Source organism: Camelus dromedarius, chromosome 16 (assembly GCF_036321535.1).
Source record: "Camelus dromedarius isolate mCamDro1 chromosome 16, mCamDro1.pat, whole genome shotgun sequence".
NCBI classification, from domain to species: domain Eukaryota; kingdom Metazoa; phylum Chordata; class Mammalia; order Artiodactyla; family Camelidae; genus Camelus; species Camelus dromedarius.
Window position 1 is genome coordinate 44295976 of NC_087451.1, and position 15136 is coordinate 44311111.

At 47.9% G+C, this 15136-nt stretch overlaps 2 protein-coding genes and 1 non-coding gene across 9 annotated transcripts; 2 read left to right on the forward strand and 1 right to left on the reverse strand.

Annotated features, from left to right (window-relative positions):
* On the forward strand, positions 1 to 2715 carry HEXIM1 (HEXIM P-TEFb complex subunit 1). The gene has a single exon (XM_031468573.2). The coding sequence runs from the start codon at positions 704 to 706 to the stop codon at positions 2126 to 2128; it is 1425 nt and encodes a 474-aa protein (XP_031324433.1). The 5' UTR covers positions 1 to 703; the 3' UTR covers positions 2129 to 2715.
* A 4904-nt stretch (positions 2716 to 7619) lies between these two features.
* Positions 7620 to 7695, reverse strand: TRNAV-AAC (transfer RNA valine (anticodon AAC)). Its single transcript has one exon. It is a non-coding gene; the product is annotated as a tRNA-Val (tRNA).
* A 1840-nt stretch (positions 7696 to 9535) lies between these two features.
* HEXIM2 (HEXIM P-TEFb complex subunit 2) lies at positions 9536 to 14262 on the forward strand. Of its 7 annotated transcripts, none has more exons than XM_064495804.1 (3): positions 9536 to 9667; positions 10673 to 10782; positions 13235 to 14262. In XM_064495804.1, the coding sequence occupies exon 3, from the start codon at positions 13313 to 13315 to the stop codon at positions 14036 to 14038; it is 726 nt and encodes a 241-aa protein (XP_064351874.1). In that variant the 5' UTR covers positions 9536 to 9667; positions 10673 to 10782; positions 13235 to 13312; the 3' UTR covers positions 14039 to 14262. The 7 variants fall into 7 exon arrangements, with proteins under 7 accessions (XP_064351874.1, XP_031324444.1, XP_031324443.1 ...); XM_031468584.2 differs by lacking the exon at positions 9536 to 9667 and adding an exon at positions 9809 to 9871 and having other exon boundaries at positions 10670 to 10782; XM_031468583.2 differs by lacking the exon at positions 9536 to 9667 and adding an exon at positions 9809 to 9871.
* Positions 14263 to 15136: the final 874 nt, after the last annotated feature.

Here is a 15136-nt window from a genome sequence, read left to right on the forward strand (position 1 = left end):
AAGTTGGCAGGTGGAGAGGCAGGTTGGGAGGGGAAGTTGGGGGAGGAGGCGGAAGAAGAACTGTCGGAGGGGGAGGAGGGAGGGAGGAAAAAGGAGGAGGCAGAGGAGAACTGAGCTGAGCCGAGCATCGAGCCAAAGGGGAGATGAGTTTGTCTGTCCTCGGCTGAGGCTTCGGCTGGGCCTAGGGAACTGGGAGCTCGGGTTGGAGCGACACCCGTGGAAGTGGGAGGAGGTGGCTCTGGGACTTTAACCCCTTGTGGGCTCTGCGGCAGGGGATTTAACCCTTTGTGGATCCGGCCCCTCGGAGTCAGCGTCATCGGGTAGTTTTAACCCCTTCGGGGCTGGGTTTAACCCGTTGGATTTAACCTCATCTCCTTGCTCACGAACTCCTCCATCGCGGGGGCGCTCTGCGGGGAGGCTTGAGGCCCCCCCCCCCCCTGCACATTACGTACTGTTTCTGCTGCTGCACCCCCTTGGACCCGCTCGCTGGCCGCACTCTGGGAGCTTAACCCTTTACTGACTTGAGCTCCCCCAGGTTGCAGTTGGAGTTTGCTGACAGAAGGACTGGCTAAAGGCATCACTACAGGAATTATAGACCGAAAAGGATTGTGTTGGACATTTTTTAAAAGGAAAGAAAAACCTTTTTTCCTTAAGGACTTACAGCGAAAATTCTTCAAACTTCGAGAAGAGGATTCTATTTGCCATGGCCGAGCCACTCTTGTCAGAGTATCAGCACCAGCCTCAAACTAGCAACTGTACAGGTGCTGTTGCTGTCCATGAAGAACAGAACGCCGATCACCCCCCAGGCGCGGAGGAGCGGGTGCCCGAGGAGGACAGTAGGTGGCAATCGCGAGCGTCCCCCCAATCGGGTGGCCGTCCAGGGCAGTGGGGGGAAGGGAGCCTGAAGCCCCAGCCGCCTCCCCTGCAGACCCAGGTCTGCACAGAATCCAGCTGCCTGAAAGCAAGTGAGAAGGGCCAGAATGGGGACGACTTGTCTGCTGGCGGAGTCCCCCAGCCAGCGGCGGGAGGGGAACAGAGGCCCCAGGCCGTGGAGCCACTCTTGTCAGAGTATCAGTACCAGCCTCAAACTAGCAACTGTACAGGTGCTGTTGCTGTCCATGAAGAGCAGAACCCCGATCGCCCCCCAGGCGCGGAGGAGCGGGTGCCTGATAAGGACAGTAGGTGGCAATCGCGAGCGTCCCCCCAATCGGTTGGCCGTCCGGGGCAGTGGGGGGAAGGGAGCCTGGAGTTCCAGCCACCTTCCCTGCAGACCCAGGTCTGCCCAGAATCCAGCTGCCCGGAAGCGGGTGAGAAGGGCCAGAATGGGGATGATTTGTCCGCTGGCGGAGCCCCCCCGCCGACGGCGGGAGGGGAACAGAGGTCCGAGGCCGAGCCGCTTGTCCAGCCTTGTCATGACTCCGAGACCAACAAGTTGGGGGCTTCTGCTGCAAGGGGCGAAGCGGCGTGGAGACAGCAGCAGAGACAGCTGGGCAAGAAAAAACATAGGAGGAGACGCACTTCCAAGAAGAAGAGACTTTGGAAACCTTACTACGAGCTGACCTGGGAGGAGAGAAGAAAGTTCGATGAGAGACAGAGCCTGCGAGCTTCGAGGATTCGAGCGGAGATGTTCGCCAAGGGCCAGCCGGTCGCGCCCTATAACACCACGCAGTTCCTCATGGATGATCACGACCAGGAGGAGCCAGATCTTAAAACCGGCCTCTATCCCAAACGGGCCGCTGCCAAATCCGACGACACCAGTGATGAAGACTTTATGGAAGAAGCAGGCGAGGAGGATGGGGGCAGCGACGGGATGGGAGGAGATGGCAGCGAGTTTCTGCAGCGGGACTTCTCGGAGACATACGAGCGGTACCACGCGGAGAGCCTGCAGAACATGAGCAAGCAGGAGCTCATCAAAGAGTACCTGGAGCTGGAGAAGTGCCTCTCTCGCATGGAGGACGAGAATAACCGGCTGCGGCTCGAAAGCAAACGGCTGGGCGGCGACGACGCGCGTGTGCGGGAGCTGGAGTTGGAGCTGGAGCGGCTGCGTGCCGAGAACCTCCAGCTGCTGACGGAGAACGAACTGCACCGGCAGCAGGAGCGAGCGCCGCTGTCCAAGTTTGGAGACTAGACAAACTTTTTGGGGGGAGGGGGCAAAGGGGACTTTTTACAGTGATGGAATGTAACATTATATACATGTGTATATAAGACAGTGGACCTTTTTATGACACATAATCAGAAATCTCCTCTGGCTTTGGTTGGTTTGATAAATTTAGCTATGATATGCTTTCTCCTGTTCTTTAATTATGTGAAACCGAAGGGTTGCTTTTCTTGTTTTCCTTTTTAGAAGTTTTCTTTTTTAACGTGTAAGTAATTTGACCAAGTTATAATGCATTTTTCTGTTAAAAATCCTCTCCTTAAATGGAGCTATAAGGTGGCCAAATCTTAGAACCATTAAATTCATTCTAGTTATAATAAATTTAATATTTGTAAATGTAACATAGTTTCAGTGTGATTTCTAGAGCTAATTCGAAATAGTACTGATTTACGTGATTGCATTTTTCGGGGGGTAGAGAAAAATTATTTGTCAGTTTTCAAAAAACCAATTCTTTAATGGGAGAATTTTCAATTTGCTGATTTTTCTCTTGAATGGGTTTTAGTATGCTGCAATATACAGTTCCGGCAAAATATAAAGGTTTAAGTATCTTCAACACTTAAGTGTGCTTGCCTAGTGCCTTGGTTTTCTTTCTTGATGCTGGAAAAATAAACCAGTGTTGAGTGTTTGGAGAGTAGAAAGTGACTACAATCAGCAGCTTAAAATTTAATTCTGCTTCCCAATAGCCACTCAAAAGTCTATTAACAAAAATATAAACCTAATTTGGCAGTTTATTAGGTTATACAACTGACAGCCAGCCTCATTTCATTCCTACAAGTTGGATTTTAGTAATTCTCTCCCTCCAGTGAAACTGGAAGGAGTTCTTGGATGCCTGGAAAAGGCTCTTGGTAAACCTCTTGCTTTCTTAGTGCAAGCGATGGTTGGATAAACATGGGACAGCTCTTTAATATATCTAGAGGTAGGGAATATTGGATTTATAGAGGAAACGGCCATTCCAAGGATTTAATCCTAATTGTCCAATACTTAGGTGCTCCCTATACCAAAAAAAGGAATAGAGCTCCCCACCTTTTCATGAGTCAGACTAAAATTAGAAATGCCCCCTCACTGCAAATCAAATGTAAAGCTTCTGGTTAAGGAGCTAAATTAAATCCTTAGGGGCCGAGTGGGAACCATGCACATTCCCTGTACAGTCCGATATACCAAGTCTCCTAACTGTGCTTAGTCCTTCAGTAGTTCTGCTCTTGAAAATACAGGAATACCTTGGGAATTTCTGCTCCCAAATCAAAATAGAAATTCTAAGATTATTTCCCTCCTGTCACCATGGTTAACCTAGCCCATCTTTACCTGCCCTGTGTCAGTGTTTCTCTGGGGCAATTGCATTTGTCAAATCACTAGCACAGGGGTTCCTTCACTTGGGGCCTTAGAAGCCACAGGGGGCTTTGGGGCCCATGAACCCCATGAAATTATACGTAGACTTGGATTATATACATTTTTCTGGGGAGAGGGTTCAAAAGAATCATGAGATTGTTAAACTTGAAGGTTAAGAACCCCTTCAGGGAAATGAAAAAAACCCTCCTATTGGGAAGGTTGCTTTGGCAGCTAAATTGAATAGTGGAGGTGGTGGGAACTTCCAGAATGAAATGCACCTTACAATGCATGAGAAGCATACACAAATCAATGAATCAAGGGAAATTATAGCAGTTAAGACTAACTCAGGGCCTTCAAAGCTGGAATGAGCTGCCCTATTCTGGCAGATGGTCCACTAGAGACAATGTATGATCAGCTTTTCCTTTGGCCTAAAAATTACATTAAAAGTCTATTTTGAAATAGTTTTCTTAGTGTTTTCAATTTCCCTTCTGCTATGCAGTCTCAGAAACAGTGCTTGGAAAAGCAGCAACACTGCCCTCTGGCTTTACAGTACAGAGCAGAAGCCTCATTTTGACTGCATTATATAGGATGCAGCAGTGATAACCTCTCTTAAGATGGATTTAAGTATAATGATCTTGTTTCCCCTATTAGTCTTGGAAAGAATGTGTAAGACTTATAACTGTTTAAGTGCACCAGGAAAAGCTTGTAAATTTTAGGAGACAAACTCAATCCAGTCTTTAAAAATACACTAATCTTTAAGGTTTTGGGTTTTTTTTTTTTTTTTTTTTGACAGGGGGCGGGGAGGATTCAGTTTGTTTGTTTAATGGTACTGGGGATTGAAGCCAGTACCTCATGTATGCTAGGCATGCACTCTGCCATGAGCTATACCCTCCCCTCTCAAATACTTAGTTTTAAGTAACTCTTTCATAAATTACTTTGATTAACCTTGAGATATGCAACTTTCTGAATTTTGCTTTCAAAGTCACTGGCACTTCACTATATTTATTACATCTATTTGCATGAAATGTCAGTTTTCTATCAACACTTTCTACAGTGAAACACTTGACTCGCATATTGTTCTCAGGGCAGAGAGAAAAGACTGAATTACCTATATTAACAGGGAGTTGTGATGACATGATCCTCAAGTCCACCCTAGCCTTTCACTAAAGTCTTCTCTGCCAAACACTTTAGATGAGCCACTCAAAAGACCCTGCTTACACATTGGCAATATCAGTTTGTTCCCTTTTTCATACTGGGGCCTAGTGTATCCAGGCAAGGCAAAGCACTTCCCAAACTTTGGAGACAGCTGGCTGGACAGCTTAATTCTCCTCTGAGTAACAAAAACTTTTCTTGGGCTAGCCTACAACCTAAAGCTACCCTCAGGAGACAAGGCCCTTTAGATTTCAGTCTCGGGGAAGAAAGCCAGGGAATTCCAGATTGGTTTAATTCTGAAAAATAAATGTAGTATTTCCAAGGAAAAGAAACATAAAATTAGACCAGATGTCAAAAAAAATCAGGTTCCAAGTTATACCTTTGATGTATACTAGCAGTGGAACCCTGGACACCTCTCTTAAAACTCTGGATCTCATTCTTTGAAGCAAAACAGGGCCATGCCTACTTTACATAACTTCTGTTAAGGATTAAACGAGATAGCATGAAAACGGGTTATACAAAAGTAAGGTACCACTGGTATGATTACTGGTTCTTTTTAAGACTAGAACAGTTGATCAGTTATTTTAATTTTCACTTTGTCCAGAGTGAAATAAAAATCCTTTGCTTAGGGAAATGTAAATAAATATACTTCATCCCCATCACTTCAAAAGTGAGAGACACCAAAGAGGGAATTGACAAATAAAAAAACCAAAATCCACAACTGAATAGACTACCTTCAGAAAATCAATGCTTAGTCAAACATTAGGTAATGAACCACAGGTGTCTGCTTTGGCCACTTACACCAACAGCTGGCAACAAATATCCACAACAGTGTGATGGAAAAGCTGGCTAGAGTTGAACAGTACTGTACTTGTACCTAAGTACACCTGAGTTTATGGCTTTTTAAAAATTATTTTTTACACTTGTCAAGTAAGATTATTGGAATAAAATTTCACTTTACTATTCCTTCTCATGTAAAGTATAAATGGTTGTTGCTAGAAACGAGCAATTTTTAAAACAAAATGTCGAATTCAGGCCCTGAACACAGTGGGATCTGCTGACCAAAAGGTAACAGTCATAGTCTGTGAGACAAAATATACAGTCTAGGAGGCGAAAATTCAGTTTTTGGCCAATGTCTGCCAGCTGTCTTTGAATGCTGGAAAGCTTACAACGTCATTACATTTCTTGTTGAAAAAACAAAGGCTGGTTTTAGACAGATGAATAACTTAGCACTCACAAATCCTCCTAAATTTCCTCTTGGGTTTTACTTAGAGGCAGTTCAATTATGAGAAATGATATAATGTGGGTAACAGCAGGAATAATCCTACTAGTTTACTAATAAGCCTCTGCACACCAACAAAATTCTTCCAAATGGTTGAGCTGCTACTGGAAACTGTTGGTAAGTCTTCTGAAATAGCTAGTGTGATTCCTTCCCTCATTACAGAACCAAGAGCAGTTATATTTGGCTTAAAATTTTTCAAGAGCAAAGATTCAGAAGGGTATTGTGAACTCTCATTTGAAGTCATATTCTATTTGACACATCCAGTGACTCTGTGTGAAGTGTTAAAAAGCCTTGGGTCTGCAGTGAGCAAAAAGGATATTCCTGAAGGAAAATGTGGGAGCTTTACGGTGTTCCACACACAAGAATATGACAAAATGATGGCATCACTGCTTTTTGTAAGTGTCTCAGTAGAACTTGTCCAGAGTGTCAGAGGAGATTAATTTGAAGTTCTGAAGTCAGCTTTAAACATGTACTGCATACCTGGATAACTCCAGGACAACCATCAGGCAAAGGCAGAAGACCAAACTAGGGGACGGAAGGGATAAAAGAGCAAACACTTGAACTTAAAAAGAGAAAAGACAAAGAGGATGGTGAGAGCTAAACACAGAGAGAAAAAACTGATTAACTGTGGAAATCAAATAGGTCAGAAGCAAGCATCTTTATCCTGAAGAGGAGGACTGCTGCAAAGGATCACTCCTCTGTCAATGAATCCTGCTCACACACAGCCACTAGTCCCAGGAGTTAGCAATCAGGCAAACATAAAATCTCCAGGACTTGCAGTAACAACTGCTTGGTACCCCGAGAGACTGACCCGGGTTCAGCTTATTTAGAGGGCCCATGGCAACCAAGGCCACACTTTGGTAAGGCAGGCCTCCCAACTGCCCCAAATAACCTTTGAAGCAGAAGTTCTAAAGTTTCCAAATAACAAAGTTATAGCAAGTAAATGTTTACATAGCCACTGAAGAGTAGTTACTCCAGGTATTTATAAGAGAGGCTGCATTGATACCATTTTCAAATTAGGAAACTGAGGGTTTGTAGAATTTGTCATAAACCACAAAGCAACTCATCTGAAAGGGGAGAGCTGAGGAGGAAGTTGAAGGTCTGGTTGAACATTAGACGAACAATAGACTCAGCAACAAAATGACCAGTCTGGCCTCATCTTCAGGATTTGGCCTCTAGCCAAGCCAACTAAGACTATGGTAGCACACACAGAAATAGAACTTGAAGTTCGTAACTTCCAGTCCTGTGTTTTGCTCAGTAGCAACGGACCATTAATAAACTGGTTTCATTCCCAGCCTCTTTCTTATCAAGGAATGGAAAAGCTTGTGGGTCAACCTTAAAGAAGATAAACTTTCATCTTTATAAATGAGTAGCAAATTTCTGCACCTGGTATTCTCCACTTAGTAGCATCCAAACGTTTAACGAGATTACTTCACAATGGAGGAAGAATCATTAAGAGTGTGAGATCCTCCACTATTAAATTCTTGACAGAAGAACCACAAAGAAATTCTTTAAAGCCCCTTTTGGCTGCTATGACTATTTAGCTTTTCCTAACTCCATCTTCTCTTGATCTGAAGAACAGTGTGAACATGACATAAGCGAAAAGTTAACCTACAGTATGAATCAAGTGTACGGAAGCTTCACTTAGGATAAGTGGTTCAAATTTAACTTTATTGGGGGGGGGTAGGTTTATTTATTTTTTAATGGAGGTACTAGGGATTGAACCCAGGGCCTCATGCATGTTAGGCATGCACTCTACTACCACTGAGCTATACCCTCCCACAAATGGTTCAAATTTTAGATTAAGAACCTGACTTGATGACTGTATTTTTGCAATCCAGTTCTAATACATCTGTCAGGGGTGGGAGTGGGGCGAGGAAATAGTTACAGCTATGGAATTGTCATTCTTACAACCTTAAAAAAAACTACTTTATTAATAAGAGAAACAGGGCTTCAGTTCTAAAGAAACTTTGCTATTTAAGCCAAATGGTTAGGAATGATTTGACCATATGTAATTGGCAATGAGACTCATTACAACATACCCTCAAAGATAAAGTTCACTGCCCACTCACTCTCCTACTTGAGTTTACCTAGGCATAATTTTAACTGGCCTTTTTAAACAATATTAAGCTATCCCAGAAACGTGAGTCTCTCTGAATTTAGATTTAGAGCAGTAGGAAACAAGATGGTTTAATCTGCAATTCAGGAAAAGAATTTCATATCAAATTTCAATCCTTTAGAAGCTGCTGCAGCTGTAATACAGGGTTGAGTATTTATTTTTTCAAATCAGGTCTCTCCTACTGCCCAAACGGTACAGATATGAAGTAGCTCAACTGTAACTTCTATTCTGGTAGCCATCTGGGATCTACATAAGTAACTTTTTTTGGAATTTCAAAATAGAGGTTCCCTAGTAACAATGCCTAGTGGCAAAATATTCCCCCATTTTGTTTCGTTTGTGGGAGAAAACTTCTTTAAACTGGAAAGAATTTGTAGTCTTATAAAGATTACATTGGAATTAGTTCGTTTTTTCCTCTAGGAGGGCAGCCATTTCTCCCAAAGTTTGGTAAAAGTTATGGCTCAGATTTCAAAATGCAAACAGATGTTCCTGAAGCATCCGAAATGGGCCACTCCACTTTTATTCCCAGAACCGTGGCGACTCCGTTATTTTGTGTTCCAATTCTGCAGAGAGCAAAAACCCACTCCTCTTTGGTGTAAACTTTCAAGAGAAGTGGAACAGCACACTTTTGAAGTTTCCCTCAGTGGATGGCGACATGCGAGGTCAGGTCGTTCCCGAGAATCGGGGCTGGATAGGGGAAATCTCGAGGACAAGAGCGCTCAGAGATTTCCTCGCGCCCCGATCTGGCTGGTCCCAGGGGGATTAGTGGTTGCTACAGTAGGAAGAAGGCTGTTCCTTTCCGCAGCCGTGGCCACGGGATGGCCTTGGTGTATAAGTGGGGAGATGGTGGGTGCACCTGGCTCTCTGCCCTCGGAGCCTCCAGCGGACTGCCACGCCAGAGGGACGCGCGGCCGAGGCTGAGACCTCCACCCGCCCCCGCGGCGCCAAGCTTTGGAATCTGGCGTCGCCCCACCTCGCCGGTTGAAGCGGGCGTCCCGACACGCCGGGCCTCGCCGCCATACCCAGGCCGCATGGGGGTGGGGAAAGAACTTGGCAGAGCTCCGCCTCATGATTTGTGCTCCCGTGGAAAAAAGCAGAGGGGAGTCGTTTCACCCGGTCTCTCCCCAACTGGGGTCTCGGGAAACACGCGGTAATTACCCAAGAACCCCGCCCACCGTGAGAGGCGAGGCTGCGGGGCTGCCGGGACGGTTTGAGGACCAGGCCCGGCCAGGGAGACTCCAACCTTCACCCGCCCCTGGTCCCCGGTCCCACTCCCGGCCGTCCCCGGCGTCGCCACTTCAGGCAGCCCACTCGGCCCGGCCTCTCCCCGCGCCCGGACCACCCCCCATGGGGTGCTCTCACTGCGCAGCGAGTCCCTCCGCTGCCTCCTCCCAGCCCAAAATGGCGGCGGCGGCCACCGTTCCTTCTCGTCGCCTTCCTCTAGGGCGGAGGATCCCTCCGCTCCCAAGCCCCTCCCACCTCAGCCGGATCTATTTCCTGCCCAGTAAAGATTAACGCCATCAATGAACACTTTAATTGAGATCGGAAAGGCGGTTCCGGTTGTGCTTCCGCACAGCTAATTGTTGACAAAAATGAGGATATTGGCAGGCGAGTGGACCAATCAAAGAAGATATCGGTGAGCGCGGGACGCTACTCGCGCAAGGGTAGATGGTTTTTGGAGTTTTCTGTGTGTGTGTTGAAGTGACAGGTTCTTGATCCGCCTTCCTCAGCTAGAAGAACTACAATCCCCAGCAGGCACCGCGCTGCCAGGCCGGGCCCCCCTTCCCCCAACTTTAGTGCCTGGGCTGCTTGACCAGAGCTGCAGCAACTGTTGCAAGAGGTAGGGCTGAGGCGGTGGGAATTGCACAGACAGGCGGTCGCACAGAAAGACACACAGATATAGTCGTGTGCATAGCCCTTGACAGCAAATAGGTCAGTTCTGCCTTCGCAAAATCTCCTTCCCAGATCATTTCCCGTCTTCCAAGGAATCCATCCTGAAGCCAGACCAGCTGCCTGTAGTGCGAAGACTTCTCTTTCTCCTTTCCTCTGTTTCCCATCCTGAGGAAGGAGGAAGGCAGGCCAGTCCCTGTAGATAAAAAGGCCTCAGCCCCAGGATCAGCCCAGGCCCCAGTCGTGTTTCTTGAGGCACTGAATTCTGGAACCCTTCCTGGGGAGGAGGGGGGGGGGGCTGCAGTCAAGATTGGGGCCTCTGGAGGCAGTGGGGAAAGGTCTTCTCCTAAGGCTTGTTGGAGCCACTGACCCACTCCACTCCCAGCCTCTCCAGGTAATTATTGTACATTTGCCTCCCCAGTCAGTCTATTTTCACCCCCTTTCATTATTGAGGGAACAAAGATTAGGCCTAGCTTTCTAGCTGGCAGCCTGGGCCTCAGTGACTTTCAGGAGAAGAGTATAGGATGTAAGTTCTGGCCTGAGGAACAGAACTGGAAAGATAACCCCTTAATCCTTATTTGGCCCCTTGTTGGCTGGAGGTTTTGACACCAGGGTGGAGGCTCCCTTCAGGCCCATCCTTTGAACTGAGGATGTGCAGGTCTGGTGCTACAAAATGGCTGCCGCTGCCTTGGTAGCCAGAGTCTTCCTGAAACTTCTCCTTCAAAACTTAAGTTTCTGTTATTTAAAGCAGGTGTCACTAGTTAAAGGCATCTGCTGAAAGATTTGGAACAGAAGAAGGTGACTACTCCAAACCAGACCAACAGTAATACAGAGTCACCAGCAGCCCTGGAGGAGGCCAAGGTAAGCCCCACCCTCCCAACCACGCGAGTACCCTGAACATGGATCCTGCCAAATGGGACCCCGGCTTCTTGTCTCAGGTGTGTTGGCGGATTTGGAAAACCAATATTTTTAAATAAGTCCCTACTGTGTGCTGAGCAATATGCTAAATCTGTGCTATTTTATGAAATCCTAGTAGCCCTTCAAGGTAGGAGTTACTATTTCCATTTCAAAGAAGCTAAGGTTTTTTTGTTCTGTTCTGTTTTGTTTTTTAATGGAGATGCTGGGGATTTGTTTTGTTTTTTAATGGAGGTACCTCATGCATGCTAAGCAGGCGCTCTACCACTGAGCTATATCCATCCAAAAGCTAAGGTTTTGAGAGCTGAAATACCTTTTCTAGAATCATGCAGCCAGCAAGCAGAAGACCCAGGGTCTAAACTTAGAGCCTTAAATGACAGAACCCTGCCTTGCATTTTGCCTAGGCTGAGAACCAAGTCTGAAGCAGGGAGAAGAGTTTGAGTCATTGGTTCACAATTTAGGGTGAGGGTTAGCGGGGAGAAAATTACCCAGGAGAAGAGGGAGAGACAGATTATATCAGCCCCTCAGAGAACATCACCTTCTGATCTGGCTACAGGAGCCCAATCCCTCCCAGCCCATAGGCTCTCACTGTCCGTACTTCGCCCATTCTTCTCCCCTAGTCCAGACTCCCTATAGGTAACAAGGAAACTCTGCTCCTCTAACCCACCTTACCTAGCTACTTCCAGTGTTTTCTGGATTCATTTAATTTGGAATTCATCGTATGTCAGAGCCAGAAGTTTCAGAAAGGGCAAATGCTTACCTGCAATAGTGGTAATAGTGGCAGAGAGACAAACCTTTAGGAGGGAGGCAGCATGTGTGGGGCTGAAGGGTAGGGCTGGCTTGGGTTGGGGGAAGGATCATGGGGGAGATTTGCTGAGGACTGGGAACAGGTAAATGATTGTGTACGTACGAGCCCCTAGCAGCCTTACCTCTTCCTAAGTGGGACAGAAGCTCTCCTCAGTTGACCCAGACACTGGGGGAGACAAGGCCTGTAACTCTTGATTGATGATTTCCCTGCAGGTGAAATAACAATACAACACAACAGACAACACACACACGCCAACATACCCAATCCCAAATTATGAGACCTCCAGGGTCTCCAAAACACATAGAACACACCTCTAGCTCTTACAGGGCTGCATACATCCACCAGTACACACCCTACACTTTTGTGGATCCACACTTGGATGTTTCTGAATGGTGCTGTACATTATACAACAGTGGGTCAATGGTAGTGGTTATTATTAGAATTTCCCAAACCACAAACTTCGAGCAATTCATTCCCCTCCCCCACACTCAGCACTCCTACCCTCAGCAGGACAGAGATAAACAGATGCCCTGAACACACACTCTCTTGACAGAATCCTTTCCACCTCTTAGATAACTTCTAGAATTCTCTGGGCTGGAGATTGGCCCTTCCTCTCCCAGGCTCTTTCCTGCCCCTTATGTGGAAGAGTGATACCAACTTCTGCCTAGAATACACTCCATCTTTGCCCTAGAATGAAAGAAAAGAGAGTCTCGTGTTCCAATATCTTTTGGATCCCCTCTCTTTTGGGCTTTATGTCATTTAACATGTATTTATTGAACACTTACCTTGCAAAGTGACACAGTGGTTAATTGACAGGACATATTATAGGAGGAAGACAGATGGTAAATGGTAATGTACTATATGCTAAGTGGGACATTAACTGTCACACACACGACAGGGAGTCACTGGGAAGGGGAGTAGGGGGCTGCTTTAGATAGGGTGGTCAGGGAGGGCCTCTCTGAAGAGGTGACATTGGAACTAAGCTCTAAAGGATGAAAAAGAATCAGCTATGCAAATAGCTGGAAGCAGGATTGGCTATATTATTTGTGGGGCTGAGTGCAAAGCTCTTTATTCAAATATTACTAAGAAGTTCAAGACAATGACAGCAGAACATTAAGCAAAGCATGGGGCCTTTCTGAACCAGGGGGTTCTGTGGGACTGTACAGGTCACTTGCCAGGAAGCAGCTCTGTCTAAAAGACAAGCTTTCTAGGAAGAGGGAAGAATGAGTACCGTTTGGGCTTCTGCTCAAGCAAATACATCAGGAACCACTTTCCATCTCATTTCAAAGAGTATTTATTGAATGCCTGCTCTGTGCCAGGTACTGTCCTAGGCATTGAAATTACAAAGTGAAATACACAGGCAAAATTCCTGCTCTCACTGTGAATTTGCTTGCGGAAGGTTGGGGGACAGACAGTATATTGTCTAACCCAAGCCTATAAGCAAACAAATGGTTGCAGAAGCTGCAAGGCTAGAGAGGGACCAAGTGAGCTGGGTGTGGGATAGTCAGCTTCAGGCTGGTGGACAGGGGAGAATTCCACCACCAGGGACAGGCTGGCTTTGATCTCTCCTCCCTTGTCCTCCCTCTTTAGACCTCTAGTGCTCCTGGGAGCCCCAAAACATCCCCTGAGCCTCATGACTCTGGAGGTTCTTTGCCCCTGACACCCCAGATGGAGAGCCACTCAGAGGAGGAAGATCCTCCTGGGGCCGGTAGTGGCCTGGCCTGGAGCGGTCGGGGCCCCCGGACCCAGAGCCCAGGGCGCTGCTCAGTGGAGGCTGTACTGGCCCGAAAGAAGCACCGCCGGCGATCGTCAAAGCTTTCAAAGCGCAAGCGGCCCTGGCGGCCCTACCTGGAGCTGAGCTGGGCCGAGAAGCAGCAGCGGGATGAGAGGCAGAGCCAGAGGGCCTCCCGGGTCCGAGAGGAGATGTTCGCCAAAGGCCAGCCCGTGGCACCCTACAACACCACCCAGTTCCTGATGAATGACCGAGACCCCGAGGAGCCCAACCTGGATGTGCCCCAAGGGGCCTCCCACCCAGGCTCCAGTGGGGAAAGTGAGGCAGGGGATGGCGATGGGCAGGGCCGAGCACACGGGGAGTTCCAGCAGAGGGATTTCTCAGAGGCCTACGAGCGCTATCACACCGAGAGCCTGCAGGCCCGCAGCAAGCAGGAGCTGGTGCGGGACTATCTTGATCTGGAGAGGCGGCTGTCACAGGCCGAAGAGGAGACAAAGAGGCTGCAGCAGCTGCAGGGGTGCACCAGCGGGCAGCCCTGTCGCCAGGTGGAGGAGCTGGCTGCCGAGGTCGAGAGGCTCCGGACGGAGAACCAGCGGCTTCGGCAGGAAAATGAGATGTGGAACCAAGAGGGCGGCTGCCGCAGTGGGGAGCCAGGCACCTAGAGGTGCCCCGCCCCCGGCCCGGCCAGGGTGAACCAAAGAGAAGGTTCGTACACACTCAGGCCAGCTGCGTCTCAGGGAGGCAGGTCTCAGCACTCCTGCACCCCCCACCCCACCCCGAGAACAACTAAAATAGGTTCAGGCTTCCACCTTGTCACTTCCACAATTTGTTCTCTGATGTCATCTTATTTTTCACAAAGAAATTAAATGATTTTGGTGAGATGAAATGGGAGCGGCTAGCATTGATTTCACTAGGGCTGCTCTGAAAATCAAAGCCATTCATCCCAGTCCCCCCTTGCCTTAAGCCTGGGAGGACAACAGACCACTAGATTGGAGGCCTCTCAGGGTTTCCATGATGCCTGAAATCTGCTCTGTGTATCTGGGAGGAATCAGACTGCTCTGAAGGTTATAGAAAGGGGGAGGCAGAGGCTGAAGGAGGCTCAGTCAGGAGCCTCCAGATTCTGCTGGAACCTGATTTAAGATGCCAGATTGCCCTGAGGAGCTGAGAGTTTCCCCTGGAAGAGGAAGTGCTGGGCTCAAGTCCAGGGGTTCCTTCAGGGTTTGTTCCCAAGCTCCCTGTAATTTCCCTGTCCTCCCACAGGTTAGAGGGCTGAGCTCAACATGGTCTGGGTACCTTGTTTCTCCTTGTCCTTGTCCAGTCCCCCACCTCCCACATCTCTCAGCCAGGGGTTGGGCAGGAGGTTAGTTGTCATGTTTGCCCCTGACTTCCTGGACGGGCAGAGGGAAGTTTTCTTCTGATGGTAAATAAGCCCAAGGTGGGGATGGGGGTGGGGGCAGGGAGGACAGTGACTGGATCCTTAGCAATGGGGATGTGGGCAGGGAGGACAGCGACTGGATCCTTAGCAGAGCTGGTGGCCTGGCTTTCCCATGCCTGCCATGCATCCTGGCATCCTGCTCCTCTTAGCCTAATCACCTGTATGGTTAATTCCTCTGAGATGAGCCCCTCACCTGTCTGTCTAATAGAGAGCTGAGTCAGCCCGGATATGCAGATACCACCAACACACCAGCAGTACTGGGCTCTGAAGCAAGCTCACACACCCCCTCACACTCAGACCCACCCTTCCCCAGACACCTTGTCTC